We start from the raw sequence: 25,664 nt of genomic DNA, 5'->3' as shown, positions 1-25,664 counted from the left end.
TATTTTGCCTATAATATGTACAAGTTACGATTATTGCCGGCATATAGCCACTAACACGTGTATGTAGTTTTAGGACGTGCCAACGATTCTACCACCCGGAAAATATCTACTAATTTACTTAATCTAACGTATTGTCTAACAATTCCGTTATTACCAAGCATGGATGCGTGAATTAACGGCTCGTTATGACAATCGTCTTTGTACAACGCTAATTAACAACATGATTCGACCAATGTGTTGCTTCGTCAAATATGTCATGCACTTCGCTCTTTAACAATGGAAGAATATGGCTTCACGTTATGACGCTGATCATGATCTGCCCGCTTCGATATATGGCTGTTATGATGCAAACCAACATTACGTATATGGTGCTCATGTACAAGACTGTCCTCAGCATTTGAAACTCTTCCATATCTGCGTGTTCAATGATGAATCATTGAACAAGTAAGATGCTTTCAGGGGTTTCGACGTTCTAAAATCTTCCTTCGTAATTTATTGAAGAACGCTAACCACCTTCTTGGGTCTTGCTTATGCAATTCATCATTCATGAATACATTTGCATTATGAAGTAACATCTATTTAACATATATACTCTTTAAACAGGCACACTCTATCTATCTATAATATGAAATTACAAAGTAGAATATTAAGGAACCGGGCTGAACGGTATTGCTTTAATTAATTAATTATGATCCCTTACTCTTCTTCATTAAAAGGTCCTTTAGATATTCTAAAAATGGGGCGACGCAATATAAAATAGGTAACCTTTATTACATTTGCAATGATTTTTTTTATATCGTTTGACCACCTATTATCCCTTAATCTGTGTTAGAAAAAAGTATAAAAGAAAAGAAATCTTTATAAACTTTTGTGGAAATATGCGCTACTTATAAATCGCTATCGATCTCGCTTCATTGAAAAGAGTATTCGGGTATCATTTTTACAGAAAAATATATTTTAATAATACCTCAAAATAGAAAGAACTTGTTTCTATTTTTATATATCTTCACGTGCAGTTTTTTGCTAAAGCCCTCCATAGATAAACTTTATAGTTCGTTTCAAGATATGTACGTACATATAAACGTACCTTTGAAATCTTTGATTTCAGTGCAGAACCAATTTTCCGAACGAAATTATCTCGTGACAGACGTATTGATACGTCCGTTACAAGTCGAATGTTCTTCGCTAGGTGATAACCTTCGAATCACCCTAGATGATCCCTCGTTCTCCATCCAACGAACTCTGAGCGAACAACTCTATGCTAGAATTTGGGACTCAAAGCTCACCGGTTTCGCACCACTCGGAGTCCCCTGGGTAGATTTCGCGGCGCGAAGTCCTTATCTAAAGTCTCGATCGCGTTTACGTCAGCTGGAGATACACTCGAAATAGATGAACTCTTGCCCTAGATCCCTACGCGTCGGTCGTTTCGATGGACGGCCAAACCCAGGCAATAAGGATTTCCACGGGCAGACTTAGTATATACTTAGTATATACGTATATACGCACCCTTTCTATTTATATAGGATGTCCCAGAGATCGTACACTTTTATCCGGCTAGAGAATTTTTTAAGAATTTAGAGATGTTTATTCCATATCCCGTGGAAGATTATATTCACTTGTTTTCACGAGTTTCTTTCCAATATTGTGTCTCTCGGTAATACCAAATCATGTTAAAATGCTCCATTTTAAATCTATTTGCGAAATAAGATTTTATTTTTGTTTGCGATTTAAATTTTGCTATAACTGTTTAATATTCAATTACTTATAAGTCAAGCGTACATAATATCTCATGGCATTAAAATAATTATTTTTCTAATATTTACGACTCTGAATATGCTTCTTCTAACATCTTTTGTGCCTACCTAATATCTGTGATTCAGAGAAAGTGAACAACCTTCGAAGCATCCCGTATATATGTATATATATGCTGGCCACCTGTGTATATGGATATACATGTGTGCTTATGTGTATCGCTATTTTTGGCCGGATCGAGATACGACCCCAAAAGCTATCGGTGCAGCCGTCGGTTGTCGCGAAATCCGGAAGCCGCACCCGTTTCGAGGGCTGGACGTGGACGTGCGGCCCCTTTCTTTTTATGAAACTTCCGATAAACGCCCGCTGGCAAGGATTTCCGTTTCATTCGTCAACCTGTCCGACCAGAGATCGCGCGCGACACATACATATACGCACTCTCTCTTTCTCTCTCTTTGTCTCTCTTTCTCACATTTCGAATATTTTTTATTATATTTTTTTCCTACTCGTCACATTACTTGTTATTTACGCTTTTCTTCTAATCAAAATATGAATCATGTAATATCGAAGAAAATATGTATTTTAGTGAATCAAAGAAAAATTATCATTAATACAAGCTGAAATTGTGTATAAATACAATAATTTTTGCCGTTCCAGCTCAAAATTCAAGCTGGGTTCCGACGCATCTGACTTCTAGAATAAATAACTTCTGTTTCAGATTCTTATCTAATTTACCCCGAATTATTCCGAATTTAATGTTTCCTTTTTTTATGTACGCAATTTCCACATTCTCGTCGGACGCGATTCATTTATGTTGCCGAATATCGAAAAGATATAAACGCACGTAAATCGTCAGGTTACGGTGGACAGGTCTACAGAGTGTTTCCCTCTAACTATGGCAGCTCGGAACTTCCGGTCAGAGCATGTCGATAGAGACAAGCCACACCATTAAGCGCCGTGATACCCCATACAAATCACGTCGATCCACGATTTATAGTCCATTCACCCTCTCTCGCAATCGCGTTATCAGCGCCGATAGTTGCACGCCCAAAACGAGGCTTCTCCATGAAAACCTTCGACGGTATAGAAGGGCCATTCCCTCCCCTCATATTAACAATGCATCAAAAATATGATTTCGATCTTCAATTCTCGATTCATTGCTATAGATTATAAACATATATTGCAAATATAACTCGCACACAATCGCTTATGCATAATATAATTTATACCCTAAAGAGTTAATTCCCGTTCCTTGTTTTGCTTTGAATATGATTTGACCCTAGAAACATCAAAGTTTCATTGACTAAATCATGTATTATCAAAAGAAATAAACGTATTTTTTTCACAATTTTTTATTTTATTTTATAATATTATGTATTGATTGATATAATGTTATGAGTTATATATCGATATTCATTAAGTATACAATTTTCTTGAAATAGAAATTTGTTCGCATTTTTTATTGAGATTTGGTGTTTCTAGATACAATTCTGCGATTTAAGTTACTTGCACAAAATCAAATCTATTCAAAATGAACTGAAAAGTAAGATTTTGTTATCTGCTTGTACAAATTTTTAAGAGTTAGCTTATCAAAATTATTTCAATTTGAAAATATTTAAAATTCCAATATTATTATATAACTGCAATTGTTCTTAATTTGGGATTTAATATATGTAGTTCGGATAAAATTTGCGATCTCTGAGACATTTTTTGTGTTAATTGTTCGGGAAAAATGCCGTTACTAAAAACTTGATTTTTAGCATTTTATATTATAAACACCCACGCAGATATGAGAAGAAACAGAAAAAATGTATAAGCTTAACCCGCTTTTATTCCTGGCTATTTCCATCTCTTATTTGCATTCCAGTTTTTCCACGATCCTCTCCTGTATGGCATACTACAAAGTAATATCTACCAAATTGAGACAGTATTTTTTGCTGATACGTTTATCTTAAATTGCTTTGTTTAATTTTTTAGTCTAATTTCCCTTTTTAATTTTTCTCAGTATGTTCATGTAATGCGTGACAATTATATTTGTTTTGCAGCTCGCAATTCAGTTAAGCTACTAACAATATAACAGAATGAAGGAGTCTATAGTAATATGTAATAATTCATCGTGACCAATTCATCGTTAGGAATACCATTTCAATAAGGTGCAACTAATCGAATTAAAACGGATAAAAAATTATTTTTTTCTAATCTACAGTAGTTAAAACGAATATATAAAATCATAAAAAAATAAAGATAAAAAATGTAATTAATATAAAAATAGTGTAATGTTAGAGAAAATAAAATATAGAAAGTATAAGAAACATAAAAAAGAATTTTATATAAATTTTTTATAATTTTATATGAAAAGGAATTTTTTATATTTCAACAATTCAAATGCAATTTAAACGTGATATTAATTAAATTTAAATTATTAAATATAGTTTATGTTACAATATATTATGTTACGGTATCTACAAAGTTACGCAACTACACGCGTTGTCAGACGAGAGTTAAACTGTAATATAAAAATATTTCTACAATAACACAATGTGTTATTTAATTCACGCAGTACGTTAACATAAATCCTTGTTTCTTCTTAGCCAACAATTCGCATTACAGATCATACTCCCCGTTCCCGTTTTTGTTTCTCATCATTCTCAGCTTTCTTCTTGTTCTTTATTAATGTTAGGAGTGCCGGCGGTGTACTACCACGGAACAGGAAGTGAGAATGCAGGCCGCGCGTATACAGAGGCGCCGATGCAACACGTCCAACGCAATGCACTCCGGAAGAAATGTATGAAGTCGACATTCACTTTGCTCTCTCGAAATACACACTTTGAAACACCTTCTTCTCTTTCTTCGTCTGTCTATCTATCACATTCGCACTCACACATATGCTCGCGTACTTCTTTTCGTCATCATCGGTCTCTCTTTATCTCATTCTCTTTCTTTCTATATATCTTTTTCACTCTCTTTCTGTCTATCTCTGATACAGAAATCCCCTTATATGCGCGATCTTTCGAAGTACAACCAATTCTCGAGAATTCTTCCTGAATCGTTCCGCCTCGTTTATCGCGTTTCGTACATTTCTGCCTTCGTCTATTCCGTACGGAAAATGCATATTAATACCGAAGTGCATTTCGATGCATCGAGTGCTACTCCAGGGAATCTCTCGCACTGTAGTTTCGACGGCGATCGATACCCCTAGGTTCCATTATTGCCACAGCCAGCCGATGTATCCGAATCGAAACCGTAGTCGTGGCGGTAAACGCCAACGCGGTTTCGAGCATCCTCGCCCAATGGAGAAAGCTGATACCGACGATACGAGCGAAAGCTTTCTAAGTGCCTCGAGAAAACACCTGTCACACTTTTCGGCGATATACGACGCTTCCGTTATTTCCAACGTGTTTCCTTACACGCGCGAGCTCATCCGTCGAATGTAATTTTCCGCGATACAAGAACCACCCCCGTCAATATGAACGTTTAAGAGCCACTTTTCGCACTTGAGTGTCGAAGACGAGAGGCAGAAGGCACGCATACTCGAGGATTGTTGACATCCTCGGACGAAACTCGAAAACAAGAGAGACGATTGACAAAGCAACACATTCGAAAAAATCACCTTTTTGCGTCTGTTCTCTTTTCAATCGTCCATCTGGCGCGTCATCATTTCTCTGTTCGTTCTATATTCTTTTCTTTTTTTTTCCTTTTACATATATATATATACATATATATATATATATATATATATATACATTGGTTTTCAGACTATTGCCGAGTGATAGTCGACGAAAATGAATAGCAAAAGCACATACGCGTGTTGCAAGTATGGCGCAGTTGTGACCGAAGTTTTATGTTTCAGTGGATCTAACCAATGGACAACTCACCCCAAACAACAACACGCCCTTACTTACACAAGCACTTTCTGGTACGTTTTAAAAGTCTTTCTTCTTCTCGGCTGCAAATGTAATGCGCTTTCTCGACTCGCTTCGTCGCGCTGCGGATCGATTCGCCCGGAAATACAAACAATTTCGGCTATGATGGCTTTTTCGTTAACTAGTCACGCGAGATTGCAAGCAATAAAGATTGTGCGCAATATCTTTGAAAGAGTACGCTCACGATCGCTTCAACGAAATATTGCAGAATAAAACGCAATATTACGTTCGAATCAATCATTGCTTTTGTCATCTCATTTTAATATCGTAATATTTTGCAGCGATATTTTCTCAAACTGAATTCTACCTTCAAATATAGACATGGATAATTGTGTGAAACATTATTCTTTAAAGTTCCCAATTTTACCATTTCATGTGTTCCTCAACGATTAATTCTCCAAAATCAATCTCCATCTAGTGAAAGAATAACAGTTGGAGAAAGATTTCGATCGGTTAATCGGTCTGTAATTTCAGAAGACGATTACAATTCGTGTACGTGAGCAACGGAAAGCATGGCTACTTTGATAAGCATGATACTGTGCATGACTATTATACGTAGAAATACTTCGTCAATAAATATTGTATTATACATAAATCTCGACTAAACAAACTGTCGGAAACTGTCGTGGGAAGACAATCACGTCATTCGTGATGTTATTCCCGGGATATTAATAAAGTAAGTTGGATCGTATCGCTTATTCTGTCAGATAATAAACGCAGAGATGAATAATTTCACAGTTTAGCGGAAATTTCCTGTTTCTTGGCACCTTCCTTCATCTCGCCAAGTAATGTCTTTTCTTAAAGAAAAACGTCATTCAATTCTAACGGATACCGTCTCGTTACTTTTTTTTCATCACTTTATTATTACGCGATTACTTTCTGCCGAATCGCCGAGAGACGCGGACGAACGAAAGGGAGGAGAAGTGCCACACATGCGGGGGCGCTGAGATGCCGGCAGCGAAATACGCCTCTGTTCTTTTTTTTTTTTTTTCGTCGCACTCCCCATCTAAAATCTGCCCCCGATCTGCCCGCCGTCGCGCCGTCGTGCCGTCCGCAATCTCCTCTCAAATAAATCAAACTTTTGAATCGCGCTCGTCCCTCCTCCAACCCCCCGATCCCTACGCGCCTCTCTCTCACCATGGTACCGACACAAAACTTTGTAACCGGCCGCCATTGTCAAGAGTTTAAAAGCTGAATGGGTTTTTAGATTGTACGCCGGGGCGCTTTCGGTTTCCCGTGGCCCCGTCACCATCGGCCTCTCTTTTCCTCGCTCCCGTCGAGAGAGTTTCAAATTCTTCGCGTACCTCCCGCTTACGATCTCTTTCCTCCTTCCCGCGCACACCCGCTCTTCTCCGCCCTTCTTTTCTTTCTCCCCTTCTTCCTCCTCGTTCCTATCGTCCTTTTCCTCCTCCGCTTTCGTGACCGCCGTTAATCCGAAAGTACGTACCGTATGACATTTACGCGAGCTCTTGCGCGCGAACAACGTGAGCGCGATATACGAAATCGCTCGAGTCAGATGCATTAATCTCCGCCGCTTCTTATTGGCTATCTGTCAGAGTTTTTACGAGTGCTAAAGTTTCAGAATGCGGACGACACGCCGAGACACTGTTTTCCCGTGTGTGACACAGCTTCGAAAGTAGCGTAGAGTAGTTTCGCTATGATTTCGCTCTTTGTTGTATGTATATGGGAACGAAGAGCAGTTGTTGGCAAGGTTTAGAAAGAGTTTAAAACATTTTATAAATATAGTAATCGTATTAGTACTTAATCCCTGCTGTTATACATTATACATATACAGTAAATATGCGTTAGCGTGCTGCAAAAGCTCGAAAGGGTAATATATGTTTCTCGTGACATCTTTTACTGAAAATATTTTACTTGCAAATAGGGATGAAAAGTATAGTAAAAAATTAGAAATGCCAAAAAGATTTACATAACTAGAAAAAAAAACATCATTTGATGTTCAATTATTTGAAGAGAACAATTAGCTTTTGAGATTAATATTATATTCAATAATTAGTATTATTTTCTTGCCAACAATTGGATTTGGTGCAAAAGGGAGGACAAGGTTATTTTACTAAATTCTTCAGAAGAGATGAAATATTGTTTTTGAATTTTCTTGCTTTCACCATAGTCGGCACGAGAGGAATAAAATAATTTATTATTTAGATTTATAATCTTCAGATTTCTAATAAACTTATTCGATATTAATAATATAAGAAAACGCGCGCTCTCTTTTTATTAGCACTTTTTGACTTATCTCCCATTGCACCAAATTTTGTGATTATCCGCATCATCATAGTTTCCCCTCACATTTTATTTCTTTTCTCATTTGTATTCTCACGCGAGCTGAATTACTTCGCTGAATTACTTTGCTCTTTACTTCGAGAGCTGAACGCGAAATGGGGTAAGTTTAGTTTTCGTCGCTTGACCTTTCTAATCTAACCAACCTTGTCAATTTTTGCTCCATTTGATTTCTTAAGAGCACGAAGGAAAATCAGTCCTCGTGCAAACCAAACGTTAGAACGGTAATCGTAGTCGAAAGCCTGTTGTATCTCATAACTTTTCAAGTCGATCGCCATCACTGTCTCGTGCGATTGCGTTGCTTGTCCCAGTGACGTGTTGTACAATGTCGTACATATATATGTGCGGAAGGCGCTTTTTTCATTATCTCTATGATCGTATGTAAAGGCTGGCCTTGCAATGCGCTTCATGAGTGTCTTCTTTCATTCCTTCCTTTTTCTTTTCCATTTCAATGAAATTACGAGAAGGTATTCGTTAAATGGACTCTATCCCTTCCCTTGTATTCAATGTGTGTAAACATGATACGTATACTCCTTGATATAATGGCATTTACGCGATCATTTAAATGCGTGGTCATTTAACATGCACAGTCCTTGAAGTAAAATGTAGACCAGAGATCATCGTCGTTCATTTGTGCACGAATATGCGTGAGCTCGTTACAACAAATATCACACTGTATAATATATGTGAGTTAAAAAGAACCTTATCTCTAATGAGATTTAACCCGTTTAGAGCGTATCGTTATACAACTGAAATGAGTTTGATATTAGTAAGCGGAAAGAGGCGAAAAAGCTAAAAACTAGGGGCAAACGCCAACGGAGCAACGTGCCTCAAGGTACTTGCATGGAAGATTCCTGAAAAGGATAAGGCATGCAACGCTCGTATCGCTATCGCGGGCAGAATGAAACAATCAGAATATTCACGTCCCATAATTGTCACTCAGACGTTTAATTGTTGTAAAGTAGCGTACGCTACAATAACAAGATTGAAAATTAAATACAGCTTAATAGTTATTTAACGGTTAGATAAGAGAGATGACATCTTTTTGGATCCTCAACTACTCTAGCACGGTCAAAGCTGAATCTTTATGAATTAACTTTGTAAAATGAATTGTTCTCTTTATAATGAAAATAAATGAAGAACTAATATTAATGTAAAACTACACTATTAACGACACTATATTATTACAGTCTGATTAAATTACAACAGTTACATTATTCACAAGCTGAGCCGCGGTAATTGAGGATGTTAAAAATTATTCTTGGCATTTCTCAACAAAGTCTAAATTCGGAAGCGAATTTATGAGTATTTTCGCGTTTCGCGCGTCCCGTGAAAGGCAAGAACAAAGCCTTTGCTGAGGTTTGTCCTTGCCTTATTAACGACGTTCGTTCGAATCGAGATAAGAGGGTGAACATTGACGCGGGTTCGTTGCAGTGATGAACAACTACCAGGCGGCCGCAGCGCAGGCCGGATTCCCGCCGGCGTCGCCGCACGGGGCCGGCGGCCACGGTGGGCCGCAGGGCCGGTCTTTCCCGGCGGCCAATTCACCGGGCCCAATTGACATGTACAGCTCGAGCGCCGCCGCCGCAGCAGCAGCCGCAGCCGCGGATTCCGCAGTCGCAAGCTACGTCCAGGCCGCAGCTAGCCCGCAGCCCCCCACGACCGCGTTCCCCGCGATCGCCGTATCCCGTGCCCCGCTCAACTACAGTCCCGTAAGTCCACTTAATGTTCCCCCTTTATTCATCGGATCGGGCCCCTCCCGACAAGGATATGCAACGTAAGGATAAAGAGCATACAGTCGAAGTCACTTCCGCATTTCAGTCAGGGTTTACCTAGTCCGGCAATCAGATTTTACCCAATTACTTTACTTGTCCCATCGCTAACGTCGTAAGCTGTACGATTTATTGCGTTGAAAACAAATTAATTATGTCTTAACAAGTCTCGTCAATGGAACTTCGTTAATTAAACAGAATTTTATAACTGACAATATGTGAGGTAAAACCGGAAGATAGTTCAGAGAAAGTAACGATTGGTTTAACTAGAAACAATTACGAAAAAAGCTAATAATAAAAGTTTTTATATTGCATTTTAATGAATATCGAAGAATCTGCTAAAATATTCTCCTAAATGTATAAGCATATCAATGTTTTTAATAAATGTATTTATGGTTGGTAAAATAAATTATCCAAATAAACTCGATGAAAAAATGTATATTCATATTTTTATGTTAAAAATTTATATTACAGGCAAGAATTTGAAATGAATTTTACACACGTGTAATAAAATATTGCAAAATTAATAAATAATTTGACCATCGACCGAGCTCTTTATCGTTTCGTTCCGTATTGCAATTTCATCAGCTTTATACATTTATAACAAGCAAATGTGGATACCTTCTTACAAACATACATTATATTTCATGCAACCGGTTTTCAATCTCACAAAAAAAGATTGCTTCGATGTACATATTATATACGCTTTATACATTCTATATTCTGATTCTATATTTTATGAATACATCTCTGGTCCGTCAGGTATAGTATGACAATTATTACATTGGCTTGTATCGAAGATAAACTTAATATTGTTTATAGGATTTCTATAATATATTCATTCTCTGCAATATCAACGTGTTTAATATACCCAAAAGATTTCTCATGTAGCATCACTTCGCGTATTATTCTTCGCATTTTTGTCACTTATTATCTTTATATTGTGGAATTTCGAAAAATATAGCAAAAAGAAAAGAGATTCTACAACTTCAAAGGCCAAGTACCGCAATTGCACGCTGCAATTTTAGATATGCAGGCAAAAGTACGGGTTTATCTTTGTGCTCACACCATTGTGTAATAGTCATTCTTTTTATGGAAAGGTTGATGAGATCGATATATTCTATTGTTCCAGGGTCCTCTAATACCAGCGGCGTTCACTAATGGCTACCATTGAGCCTTGTTAAGACCTAATAACTGGTATGTATGCCATCGACAATATTTCGGTGAAGTGTATTTACGTTTTATGTTGAGATAAATTTATTAAAAACGCGTTCACCAATATTACTATGTACAACATGTTAAATAGTTCAGTTTTCTCTTCAATCTCTTTTTAACATAGCATTATTTTAACAAGAAACAACTTTACGTGAAATAGTAATAGAATATCAATACAAATAATAATGAAATTAATCTTATTTTCTGTAATGATTTATATTAAAAGAAAAACAAATAATTTTTAATTTTTATACATTTGAAACACACTCACGAGATTGGAACATTTCTTCGAAGAGATTTTAGGTCGGTCTTTATTTTTTGTCGACTATATTTGGAATCGATTAAAACTGGCCGCTTTTTCAGAAGATAAATATTTAACTTGTTGAAGTCTTAATTCTTTTTTCGCCAGGATGGACGAGACGGCAGAACGCAGCACAGTCGCCTGATATAATAAGCAACATGGATGATTTAAGGCAGCTAAACACAGTGGACGATCTCTGGACGAAAAAATAATACTTACACGCCTACTGTATAGATACAAAGATATAAATAACGATCAAAAGTTGCAATACATTAAAAAAAAAACGAATAATGTTGAACAAAAGGCAACTATCAAGTAAGATCCAATCGATGCAACTTTAAAATCCGGATTGTAAATAACCGGATGTAACATTACGCGAATGTGTAATAATGCATTAAGAAAGAATTTAGAGCATTAGTCGAATCCAGTTGGATACAACTATAGATAGAGAGAAGAAAATTAATCCTGTTGATGAGTAAGCGAAAGAAACTGACGCAACGGGGAAGACGTCCAGAGAAGGCTAGAGGAAAAAGATGAGAAAAGCGACAGGAAGACCGACCGTCAGGCGGAAACAGGAAGAGGTAACAACGCGCGCTGCAATAGGCTAGTTATGGCCGAAACTGCGTATTGACGCCAGCCCGTTCTCCGACATTAATAAAAGAAATAATAATATAATAATAATAAATTAAATTAATATTATTAATTGCTAAATATTTAAGCGGTTAAGTCTAGAATATATATAAATAGTATATATATATATAAAGATATAAATATATATATACACACACATATATATATATATATATATATATAAATATATAAATAATTGATAATTATTATAGACGATAACGTATGACCTCTAGTATTTAAGGCAGTTAAAGAGACGGAAGAGATACCAACTCTCACGAATATTATAATTATTAATTATTACATGATTACTGGCGATTGCAATTATTAACGAGCGCCATGCACCGCGCGTGCCCGCGTATATTATATAATGATAGGCACATACGCGCGTTCACACCTGGGAAAGACTTTGTTTCTGGGCTTTCAAGTTTTAATCGTATGCGCGGAAAGGGTTGATGGGTTTAATGGCGGCCGAGAGAGGAACGATGACGCGGAGAAGAGAGAAAAAGAGAAGAGGGATAAAAAAAAAAGGCTGATGAAAAAGTAGAGCGGATAAATCAAGCGATCTTTTTTGCTGCCCTTTCTCTACGTCTGCACATGCAGATTCAAGCTCCTTCTTCTCTCCCAACGTGCCTTTTCGCTGGCTAAATGGCGGAACGGTGCTTCTCTCCTGTCCTGTCGCAGTCCTGCTTTCCCGGGTGCGCAACGAAATAATGCAGAAAGATGTAGCGGCGGGCGAGCGAGGGAGTTACATAGGCGTGTTACATACTTAATGTCACGCTGTTAGCATTATTTGTGGGAAGAGGGAAGACACGCAAAAGAGCTGCCGTCGAATTTCGGGCCGATGCACGATGAGGCAAATTCGAAGCGATGAGATGCGCAACATCGGAAGATTTTCAGAAAAATTAACACAGTAATGGATCATTAGAATTACAGAATAGCGGAAGTTCTTTAACTGCACTTCGCCGACAAATCCGCCATTTATGTCCTAATAAATAAACATGTCTTAAGGCATGCGTTTATAAAATGATTACAAACACTGTGGATTTATAAATTTTAAAAGAATACTATGTTTCACACGGTAATTAAAATAGTTTTCGCGAAAAGTTATAACATTTTTATTATATTAGATATATTTAAATTATACATCATGATAAAATCACTCAACGCGATGGCAGTGTTCTTGCTTTTGTAACAAAAGGAAAATCAGGGTGTAAATGGCGATTTATGCTACTCTGTAATTCTGATTGAAACCGAACGCTCGTTTCAAAGTTCCACTTGAAGCTTCCGGAGGTGCCGGACAATGACTGTTATGACTCAATCGGCCGCTGTATAGCTTTAAAACCGATTACATGCAGTAACCCTTGTTATATACATATATGTATATGTATACGTGTATATATACATATATATACATATATGTATATATACATATACATATATGCACGTATATTACGCGTATCATACGCAAATTACCGTATAATTAATTTAAAATAATGCCGTATATGCATGACCCTATAGACGAGCCAATGCGATCAAAGAAAAAGAAGTACGAGAGTTTTTTTCAGCGGCAAACTACCGCGATACATTTCACACAAACACACACGTACACGCGTACACACGAAAGCTACGACACACCCTCCACATCTCCGGCGTCTAATCGTCTAAGGCTGAATTACACCGATAGTCTGGCTTAACTTAGCTCTGGTTGGCGTGTGAGTCTAGCGATTCATGGTTCTTCACTAGATTATAATCCCACTTACAACACACAAACAAGCAAGGAAAAATTTAGTTAACCAGCGTCAGTGATAAACGTACAGGTGCAAACGTAAGATTCATACAGCGGGAGATCAAACGATCGGAAAAAGATCAAGCTGAAAGAGGATGGTAGTATATAAAATATATATACATAGAAATGTCGCGTAATCTTCGTCCGCGATATACGGAGCATCGGTCGACGATACGCTTCAAACGTTAACTTAACGGGAGGACGAGGAGATGTCGAATGAGAAAGGGGAAAAAAGAGAAACAAAAACCTAAAGTTATACGAGAGAAAGACCGAGCGTGAAAGGGATAGGGAGAAAGACGATAAGAGCGTGCGTGAGAGTGCGAAAGAGTTACCCTTTAGGATTAAAATGCGTGGCTGCTAATAGCGGTTGCGATTAGATCTAGGGACTAAAATGGGCTAGCGAGGAAAGACATAAACGTGAGAGTGAATATTATATTATAATCTATATATCGCAAATATGGCTGGACATCGGATGTTGCGTCCCATCGCGCTTCCAATAATATTTCGGATTTAGGAGAGGCCCAAGGTCCACTCGGCATAAAAGAGAAGTAGGCCCCGTTGGAGATCCAAGCCTCAATTGGACTACGTTATACAATGCAGAAAACAAATGTCAACGCATTCTAAAGTCGCTTTCCCGTGTTCAGCCTCACTTGTGCTCCTCTTTCTTTCGGATAATGTCATTTAACTTTACATTGTATAACGCGATCCAATTGACGAATCAGCGAAGATTGGATAGATTCCAATGGACTATTGGTGATTAGAGTTTAAGTTAACTTTGTCGTGACCTTATGATATTGCGCGGAAAGACGAGAGGAATTTCAATTAGCGTGAGAATAGAAATTATTATCTCGGACGATATTCAGAGTGATCGATTTAGTGTTATTTCTTTAAATAACCGGACGAGACGGTTCAATTCAGTGAATGACCATCATTACCGAGTTAATTATCAACATCCGTAAGCTAAGTTGTGTATCAACGTCCTCACTCAACTAACTCTGAATTATTGATTTAATATCACTGTCTAGATTAAAATCTTAGCCGTATAATATAAACAAATTTTATGTTAATCTCGATTAATGATAATTATTGTTGATACAATTTCAAGTAAAGTGATGTTGAAAGACGACATAGTGACGTCTATTTTGATCTATATTAGACATCACTTTATCGTCTGACTGCTATCTGGGACTACTTGAATTTTTATTATGCGTGCACTTTTGTAATGTATTGTAGCGAACAAAATGTCACTGAATTTTAAAAACGAACTAGATAACAAACAAAATTGAAAATATATCGAAATCTTTTGATTTTTAGGATAAAAATTGCACGCATAAAAGAAGGTCTCGAGCCGTTATTTTAGTACAATGGCAGTACGTTTAAAATACACAATGCAGGAATATGAGAAATTCAATCGCATTGGCAGAGGATTTACGAGAGGTTCCTCCCTTCTTTCTGTCGACAAGGGCCGCATCGCCCTTAATAAATTATGCGCGTAATTTATATAACTGGGACATTCGCGTTTCGTTGATATCGCAGAATAAATGGTTCCTTATTACATATTATCATTACTATAATTGAATTCACAAGAATAAAGAACGTCGATGAATTATAATTATATAAACGACGAATATACACGCGATTATTATATGCGTGCTGTTATTATTATTGCATTAAACAACAGGGTAAACAAAAAAAACGAGAGAGAAAAAGAGAAATAATTTTAAATTGGATATGTGCGTCACGTGGAACGACAGTCATTTTATTTCTTTCGGTGAACGCGTGCACGCAACGGAGAAAAGAGAGGAATATAATAATGCGTGCAAAACGAGTCAATTCTTAAAGAACGTTAGCAATACTTTTTCATGACCACAAAGAGACGTACAGCGACAAGATGGTGATTAAAGTATATCGACGAGAAGTCACAGTATTCTTAAGTTCCTAAATTATGCGCGCGACATAAAACTCGGTTTGTTTGAAGGCACAAAAAGAAACAGTGCATTGAGACTGGGAAAAGAGAGACGAAGTGGGCAAACTGCGATCGCGTGTGTCACCAACGTTTTGTACATCGCCCATCTTCTTGTGAGTAAAACAGAATGATAGCTGTCCCGTTGTAGCCCAGAGAATGATGAAACGTGAAAGGGAAACGTGATGTTTTCAAACAAATGTTCAAAATAAACGTATTGCATAAGAAGATATAAAAAGCGATTGACCTTATTTGGACAATCGCCTTTTTTAATGAAAAATATAAGTGAAATTTTTTTTGTTGGAATAACTATTATTTAATAAAAGCCATTTTTTTATAAGCACGAAAGTTAATGTATATTTAGATTTTCAAAGTAATGAGCAAAATATTAAAGTAGATCCAAAATGTGTAATTTTCTTACAAGAATAGAAGATTCAGATCTTGATTGCCAGAAAAAAATATCGGTGAACGCGTGCACTATTACCGTATAAGAAAAAGGCGGTTATTATATTGTAAAATTGTGATAATTTGTCACTGTAATATTATTTTTCCATTGACTGATTTAAAACAGTAGAAACGGAGGAACAACTGAGAGCCAATAAATCCATATTTTAAATTGAATGCAATACATTCGTTACATAATAAATGAAATGTGTTCACAAGCGGAATTTATAAAGTGGAATTTAAACAGTTTTTTAACGGCTATTACGATGATATATTATCTAAGTTGAAACATATACAAATAAATTGTACTATAGCGAAATTATGTTAAATTTGTTAACAATCAAATATATTTTCTCTATTAATATATATTTTGGTTTCATGTTCAATTATGATTAGTATTTATTGATCGCTACATATTTTCCCGAGAGCCATATCTATTTAATTGCCGTAAAAAATTATTTACTAATTATTAAACGATTAAATTGTGTATATATGATTAATTATATGTACGTAAATCTTGGACTCATATTTATTTTTTAAGAAAAGTTTGCAAACTCTCGCAGTCACAAAGTATTCCCGTTATTTATAGCTTTAGCTAAGAAGATGCATACATTCGCGTGTTGTTATTCTCTTGTTCTCTACATTTTAATTTGCGATTTCTTTTCACTGCGCTATCGAATGTTAAATATTATAAAATAAGAACCGAACCTGAACCGAAGCTGTTTCGTAGTGTGCTTGATGTTTATCATACGCTTTAACATATATTTTATTTTTATTTTATTTTTAAATGGATTGGGGCAAAGATGGATTGCGGAGATACGGCGCAGAGATATACCTTATGCGAACAATAAAAATATTAGAAAACAGAATCACACGGGTGAGCTTCATAAGGGAGGTGTAAAGATTAATACAAGTACATGTGCACATACACACATACATATAAACAAGGACATAACACCAGCTCAACAAAACGTAGAGCGTAAACGTGAGATTCATCATACGTAGGCTTAAGAAAAGACGCGCGAGATCGCAGTGAAGAAGACACAAATAAAATATATTTAAAGGATAGGGGGGAAGAGAGACAAAAGCAAAATAGAGAAAATGGGTCACAGTCAAGCACATAAATTTTAACTTTTCGCGATTGGAAAGAGAAAGAAGGCCGAGAGAATTCCGGGCCGCTTGCGGAATATCTAACCAACGATCAACAATTTAATGTTCAGAACGGGTTCCGGCCTAAAAAGTTCATCATGTTTTATCCAACGTCAGAATTATGAAGTTTTGTACTTGACCTACTAAAATCTTCTCGCAAAAAGTTGTAAATTCTGTTATGTTATTTTTTTTATTTTATAGCGCTTCTTTTCGTGTAAACACTAATACAATTCGCTGATATAATATAAATCGAGGTGAATCGAGATAAAGAGGAATGAATTATTTAATTCGGTGATCTAGTTCAAGAAGTCAATAATATAGCTCGAAATTTTCACAAAATTTAGAGCAATTTAAACTTTCAAATCCTCTCAAAAGCCGCTTTAAAAAATTCAATTATAAATCCTTTATAATTTATTACAATTTTTAAAAAATTACTTAATATTAAATATTTGAACAAAGTCTGAGTTGATAATTAATTATCATCCTTTACACTGGATATCGTATATCGTATACCGTCATTTGTGAAAAGGCAATAATTTATTAAGAAACAAATAGTAACCTACTCAGATCAATTATATTCTTTCATAATGCTACAATTTAAAATCTGTTTTATTAATTTTTTCAAAATAATCTAATTCTCTTAAACATAATGTATTTCCCTATTCATTTCGTCTTTCTCGCTTTACATCGGTTTACATATTCTTCGAATCGCAATTTTCCATATAATATTAATAAGTATACCAAAATGTGCAAACACTCACCAATAAAATGATAGCGGCTTTGAGACGATTGGAGTTCTTCCGGCAACTTCTCTCCTGGGGAAGAGAAAGAATTATATATGTATGTATTTAAATATACATATACATATATATATATATATATATATATATATATATATATATATATATAAATGTATACATATTCGAAAAAATCTACGATCAATTATTAATTAGAAAGAGGCGATCGTAAATCGTAATATACAAATAAGATGACGTGAAGAAAAGAGTGAAAGAAAATGAGAGAAACAGAGAAAAAGACAGAAAAAGAGAGTGAGAGAGAGTGAGAGAGAGAGAGAGAGAGAGAGAGAGAGAGAGAGTGAGTGAAAGAGTGAATGAGTGAGTGAGTGAGTGAATGAGTGAGTATCTGTGTATATGTGTGTGTGTATGTGTATGTCTGGACGTATGTATACATGTGTATACGATTGTTTGTGAAAAAGGAAGAGAAAAAGGGCGAGGAAAAGAAGAGAAAAATAATGAATAAAGAGTGCAATATAGGAAGAGTGAAAAATATGCATAAAATAAACATATGTAGAAGAGAAAGAACGAATGACAAATAATAGAGGCAGAGGGAGAGAGAGAAGAAAGGAGGGGCGCGCGCAAGAGAGAGAGAGAGAGAGAGAGAGAGAGAGAGAGAGAGAGAGAGAGAGAGAGAGAGAGAGAGAGAGAGAGAGTGATGAAGAAAGAAAGAGAGAGATAGAAAGAGAAATGAGTTTGTAAGAAACAAGAACAAGCAAAATATATGTGAGTATAGTCCATGCGTTTATATTTATAAATACAAAATATATTAATTGAGAAATATTACATATATATATATATATATATATATATATATATATATATATATATATACAGTATATAAAAATATAAATATATAAATATGATTATAAATACACATATAAATATATATACATATATATTAAATGATTAAGAAAAACAAAATATATATTATAATTATATATAAACGAGATATATATGAAAGGTGAAAAAAGATATGAGGATTATGGAGATGAACAGATATATTGAAACATTGTTTTATGCATTTGTATATATAGTTATTGCTGTTTTAAAGCTAATATACTATTGTACTGAAAATTTTGAATCACCACCGATTGCGGTATAATTGGGGGGCAACGGGGTGGCTAAGAACTCCTTCTTAGGAGGCTTATATGCGCGAGGCGCGGCTAAAGTAGGCTAAATTCTATGAGCCTATTCGCGATCCTCAAGAGCTTTTTTTACAAGACCTATTTAGATGAAAACAATTTAATTATGTGAATATGAGGTAGATGATGTGAAATAATACGATACCGATCGCTGATCGTATTCAGCCGCCCCTCGTGCGACCGTACATGATATACATATACATATATAAATATAAATACACACACACAGACATTCATACGTATAAATAATAAGATAATAATTACGATGAGATTGATATATATATATACATATATATATATATATATATATATATATATATGATGATGATGAGGATATATATATAGAGAGAAAGAGAGAGAGAACACACAAGGACAAAAGCATGCAGAGCAGGTATTAATTGATTAATTAAGCAATTTATTACTCCGTAAAATGGTGGCGATAAAACGAGAGCACATGACCGGGGAGATTGAACGAGAGACGCTAATGTCACAAAATGCATTCATTCGCAAAAACACATATATACATACACAAACGCGATGTACATAATCGCAATGGTCCAGTTTGCGTCGCGACGTTAATTCTCATTGCGAATTGATAGAAGAGTTATCGTCCGGATACAAAGAAGAGGAAAAAGAAGGATATACATTATCTAAGCATATACACATCAATGATGATATCAGAACACCATCAAGGAATTTAAATAAATTTAATTATGAATTATTGTAAGACATATATATAACATAAGGAAATATTCTATAGATAAAATCAAAGCGCTATGAACTTAATGATCAATTATCTACTCCTTCATGGTATTCGGGTGTCAGCAAGCAGCAGTGTAATTAGAAAAAAATGATACTAAATTGTGGCTCTACTGTGGTTCGAACTTCGGCCAAGTTAAGCAGTTTCTTTTTCCCCCTCATTTTCCTTCGCATTGAGAATCACGTTATTTAAGGCTGCTAAGTGAAATGAATAATTGAGTAAAGAAACGAATGAATATCGTTCAGGCACACGTTACTTCATATGCATGGAAAAAAGCAATATCGAGTAATAATTTAAACGGCGAAGCGCAGTAGCAGATTGCACGCGCGAATCCTTTGTGATTAATTGTTGTTATCGCCTATATCGCGGGTGAAGTAAATAAATGAGGATTACAACGCACCACGCGGGCGCGTGTATAACCCATTATGAAGTTTACGCGAAACTTTTCCGCGTTTCTGCCTAATTGCGCGGCAATAATTGCCCACGCACGGACATCACCGTCGAACTACGCGAATTCCTACACACTCGTTCAAGCTCAAACCTTCAAAACCTACCAAACGTTCAAACGCGGTAAGGATACACACACTGCTCTTCTCTACGCGAGCGAATATGTTATAATTAATATTTAAAAATTATACACGCTATTTTTCACACACAATCATGATTTCACGCCGTCAGCATCTAAAATACCGATCCGGTGTAGAATTCTCGTTGGAGATTCTTAAGGCACAGTTTCGCGAAAACAAAAAAATCTGCGGTCACAGGATATATTATATAAATGTACACGCATTTGCTACGATAGATAAACGCATATACATTACGCATATATATGACACATTCGCATGCGCGCGCGTTTATACGGCCAGTACAGGAACACATTGACGCAAACGTAACATCACACGGCGAGACGTCAGAATTCCACTTTTCACGGAGTTGTCGATATCGATCTCTTGATCATTTTTTTACGCACACTCTGTTCCTCGATTTAAAAGAATACGTTTCCTAGAATAGCTAGTTTAGTGTGTCTTCGCTGCGCGGAACACAAAATTACGCGTTTAATTTTGGTTTCCTCGAACGCGAGAGCCACCGGCCGAAGCAAATTGCGAGAAAATGCGATCAGATCCTCCGTAGCTCTTCCCGCGAATGTGAATGATTTGAGAGTATCGAACGAAAACTCTTTATACTCCGTCCAACGAGAGATCATGGTTGATCAAACATAAATAACAGGGCATAGAGCCGCAACAAGGTGTCCGCGTTAAATTATTTTTATTTTTAATAGTATTGGATATAGTATAGACAATATTTATTAAAAATAAAAATAATTTAACGCGAACACCTTGTTGCGGCTCTGTGCGCTATCGTTATTTATGTTTGATCAACCATGATCTCTCGTTGGACGGAGTATAGAGTCGTAGTTAGATAAGCAATTATGAAACGAATAATTTCGGATACAACAGTATTATCGGTTCTCGAAATTATGTGCTTTATTTATTTTCGGACGTATGTACATCTGAACCGAAAACTTGCGTGTCCATTTAAGAATTTTCTACATTCGTAAATAACTCGTCAAAATTCAAGTACGCACATTCCAGTTCTTTGTTGAAAAAAAAATCGTTAAAATGTTATATGATAGGCCGGGTAAATTAACAATTTAAGTAGATTGAGTGCAATTTTTAATTCTATTTTTATCGGAAAATTGTAGTAACCTTCAGGAAATAAAATTAACGGATTGATGTACATTTAAATTTACTTCTGACAGTGAAACAGACAGTTTCACTATTAAAACTTGTTCTGGAAGAGCGACGAACAGGACGAAAAACCCCAAGTGGGCACTAAGTTTTATCGTTAAGATTCATTCTCAGAGAGTAAAATTCTAAGATAAATAACCCACTTTAAAGAGCGAAATCGCTTTCCATCTACAGGACACATGCAAAATAAAGCCACCCCGTATATTTTCTATCGGCAGCTAGATAATCCCGAAAGCAAATGAAAGAGGGTGCACGGTTGAATCGGTTGAGCCTCGAGTAGACAGATTCTTAAGTCAAGTAAACGACTGTTTGGCGATCGCGTGTATCTAGTCTTAAGCCTAAATCACGGAGCTAAATAGGATGAAAGTCCTATTGGGATTTAATAATTTTCCATACGGGAAATTGGACTCTTGTTTATCTCTTTTCTGTTGAATTCTCTGTTACGATTAGTATGTTATCATATACGTTATTCCTGTCAATACTAATGACATTGCGTTGGCCACTTACAAACTTCATCATATCACGACGCTCCTTTTCGTTACAACTCAATAGCGCTTGAATATATAAACTCATTCACTGCCGACTATAGTGCACTGTTGTCTTCGCTCTCGCGAGATCTGAATGGCCAGACAAGCGAAGAGCTGCTCGTACAGATAAAAAGCGGCAGTGAATGCGTTAAGCTTCCTTATCAGGCTTTCGAGACGTGTCACGTGTCCCGGAGGGACACTCGTCGTCCCTTAAATCAAGTTACTTGCGTTAAATAGAGGCTTGCTAAGCGACGATACGTTCGATAATATTAGCGACACGACGGACGACGACGGTCCAACTGGACACGCACACGAATATGATATATAATATAACCCCATATACAATATGTATATAAGCTATATATACACTCACAACGCATCATACTATTCTAGATATATAACGATGTAATTACATTCGGCGTATGTTCATATGTGCCGTTACATGTAACCGACAACTGTTAATATTCTTCCTGCGTGCAAAAGTGCGAACTTCAGTAAGGATTTGCTAACCGTCGAACTAATCAACGTCATACCTGGACTCCACCGAAAAATTATCATTACTATAGTTATCTGTACGTTACATAATTCTTATCAATTTCTATCGATACGGGCGCACAACAGTGGCAATCCGCGTAAGGAAAGGTTTGGCAGAGCGTGAATCTTTCGAAAATGTTTCTTCCGTTCCATTAGCGCTCATAGCATTACAGTTATCGAATCGCGAAAAACTGCTGATTCACTTTCTCAAAAGGTTCATTATTTGCTAAACGCGGTTCTATAACTGCAAAATGTTATCAGTCCTTCAGTTAGCTCTTTGACCAGCCACAATATACGTCCGTATCTTTGATACAGTTTCCGTTTTATACAATGTCTATATATATATGTATATATATACATATATATATATTTATCGCATAAGGGTATTGAATTATCTGCCGCAAGACTGTAATTTAATTAATGCAATTTAGAACGATCGTCTAATAATTTGAAACGCGCGCTCTCTCAGATCCAGGTTATATTGCATTACATAAATTAATATAATGCGATTTTAACTAAAGCAATCTTTCGTACTCTTTTTCTAATATCTTGACAGTCGTGCTATGTCAATGTCCGTTTAAACCAAAGAGATGTGAATGTCTTACGATCGCATTTTGTTTTATTTTCCTCGTTCATTGATGATTTGTTACGTCATCACTCAACAATGAAATCTGCAAATTATAGAATTGTATAATAATGCATTTATTTCGATTATCAAAGCACAAAGCAAGAAAGCTATAGTTTCACATTTGTTCAAAATCACATATCAAATGGATCTGTGACGTGTAACACGACATTAGCAAATTTATCATTATAGAATAGATATTGGAAAATTTTCTTTTTTTCTGTATAAAATAAGCTTATTATTTACAGAAAATTACATTACGCTTATTGTGCGGTAAAATAACTCTCGAATTTTTCTTTTTTTTTTAAATCAAATTTATGATGTTTGAAAAATTTGTAGTACCAAACGTATCGCTTGATGTGCAATGACATTAAACCCATTTACTACGTTTTCCAGAAAGCAGAATGATTTCTATAATGGCACTAGCAGCTTGTTCGCATTGCATTATTCTTAAGCATCTGAATGATTTATATAAGCACGTTGTGGTGTGTGTCGTTATTTCCATGATGTCGACCGATGTGAATTACGACATTTCTTATACATTTTAGAAAGATTACATTTTTCGAGAGATTAAGTTCCGATTGATTTCAGCAGGGACAAACTATGATAATTCGACAAATATTTATATTGTATGTTAGGCTTGATGACGTGTTATTATCGACATCGGTAATGCAGCGAACGAGGAAAAGCAAACTTTTGAGCATACTTTCTGTGATTCACAGCGAAAGGATCGCGATAAGCGGAGTAAAGAGGAGCAACGGGGAACCGTGAAAAAGCTCGACGGAACGGCATAGCTTGCAATGAGGAAACTTGCAATATAACAAGCAATAACTAAACCCCTCTTAATTCCATGTATATTAAACGATTATGTGGATGCTTAAACGAGGATTTATTGAATTATAAACGAGCAAGCCAAGGGATAAGGTGAAATACCAATTTTACATATTCTTACTAATCGTAAACGATTACAGTACATATAGCGACATACTAAATTATACAATTATGTATCGACTTAAAAGAAAAAGAACAAAAAATGGTATATATACATAACGATAGGCCGCCCGCGTGCGAGCGGGCGTGCAGACGCTAATCTAATCTACGTAAGTACGTAAAAGTTTCAATTTTACACTACCGATAATAAATGACATAACGATAAGACTATATAAGATATATTGATGATTTATAATAATAATAACGTTGTACAGAATATTTATGAAAGGCCCGCTACTGGGGGGGAGAGCCGAGCGTCCCCCTTTTCGCGATCGCGACTGTTGCGTTGAGAAATTCGACAAACCCGTTCACAATTGCTCGAGTAAGATTCCGAGGTGTAAGTTAATCGAGGGGAATTATCGACTCTCCGTCCAACAGCGGCCAGACTATAATGGATGTTTTGTAAAATAAAAAAAAACACAAAACAAAACGACCGCGGAGCGCCGAGGCTGCGTTCGAGGAAGCGAATCGATCGATTGACCCGGTCGATCGAAGGAACTCCGGGTCCGTCGGCGACGCTTTTCTCAAACGGAGACGCACGAGGGAGACGCGAAATCGATCGATTGCGCTTACGCACTCGAGCGATTACGAGAGAACACAGCTCGGTCTCGGGTACCGGGACTACCGGGTTCATAATTCAGATGGGGAAGAGCGAGATAGGAACAAAAGATAGAAAGTGAGAAATTATCCGCCACGAGGCGCGAGCGAGGGCCGATAATCTAATTAATTGTGTATGTATACAAACAAAAATAAATATAATATTGCGATTATAAATATTAAACTAATAAAGAATAACAATATATATTATACCCCTCTGTACATATAAATATATATTATATAATACGATGATTATTGCGTATATATGATTTATTATAAATATATATACATAAATATAAATATAACTCACGTGAAATTCTCTCACATTATTATGTTTATTATTGTTTACTTATGATTATTGAAAATTATTATCATTGCGACGATGACGAGGATAATGACGAGGAAGATGATGATGATGATGATGATGAGGATGATGATGATGACGATTATGATTATTATTATTATTATTACGATAATATTATTAATATTTAAGAAAAGGTTCACAACGTGCCGTGTGTATGTGGGAATAAAATATATAATATAATGGACATTGTTCAATTCAATCTAACGTCTTTGTGGTTCATTACTCCCTACCTCTCGACCAGCCGATTACAAGTCGCATTAATTATGCACTCTTCCTTTAATTTACTCAATACAAATTTACAGCTTTAATTATCGCAAGAATTAATACGTGAAAGAATTGCGTAA

General features: G+C 36.1%; 1 protein-coding gene across 6 annotated transcripts in view; it reads left to right on the top strand.

Annotated features, from left to right (window-relative positions):
- Rbp6 (RNA-binding protein 6) overlaps positions 1 to 25,519 on the top strand; it is a 598,496-nt gene extending 572,977 nt beyond the window's left edge. For 4 of the 6 annotated variants that reach the window (XM_071701372.1, XM_071701371.1, XM_071701374.1 and 1 more), the window contains 5 exons: positions 4,433 to 4,537; positions 5,603 to 5,668; positions 9,411 to 9,688; positions 10,881 to 10,945; positions 11,373 to 25,519. In XM_071701372.1, the coding sequence (XP_071557473.1) occupies positions 4,433 to 4,537; positions 5,603 to 5,668; positions 9,411 to 9,688; positions 10,881 to 10,922 (491 nt within the window). In that variant the 3' untranslated portion in view covers positions 10,923 to 10,945; positions 11,373 to 25,519. The remainder of the gene's footprint in view (positions 1 to 4,432; positions 4,538 to 5,602; positions 5,669 to 9,410; positions 9,689 to 10,880; positions 10,946 to 11,372) is intronic. The other 2 variants (XM_071701376.1, XM_071701373.1) reach the window with 1 other exon arrangement.
- Positions 25,520 to 25,664: the final 145 nt, after the last annotated feature.

The sequence above is a fragment of the Temnothorax nylanderi genome, unplaced genomic scaffold (assembly GCF_030848795.1).
Source record: "Temnothorax nylanderi isolate EJ_2023f unplaced genomic scaffold, tnyl_v1.0 TNYL_tig0025_pilon, whole genome shotgun sequence".
Taxonomy (NCBI): Eukaryota; Metazoa; Arthropoda; class Insecta; order Hymenoptera; family Formicidae; genus Temnothorax; species Temnothorax nylanderi.
Note: the sequence above shows the minus strand (reverse complement) of the source record. Positions and strands in the feature narration are given on the sequence as shown.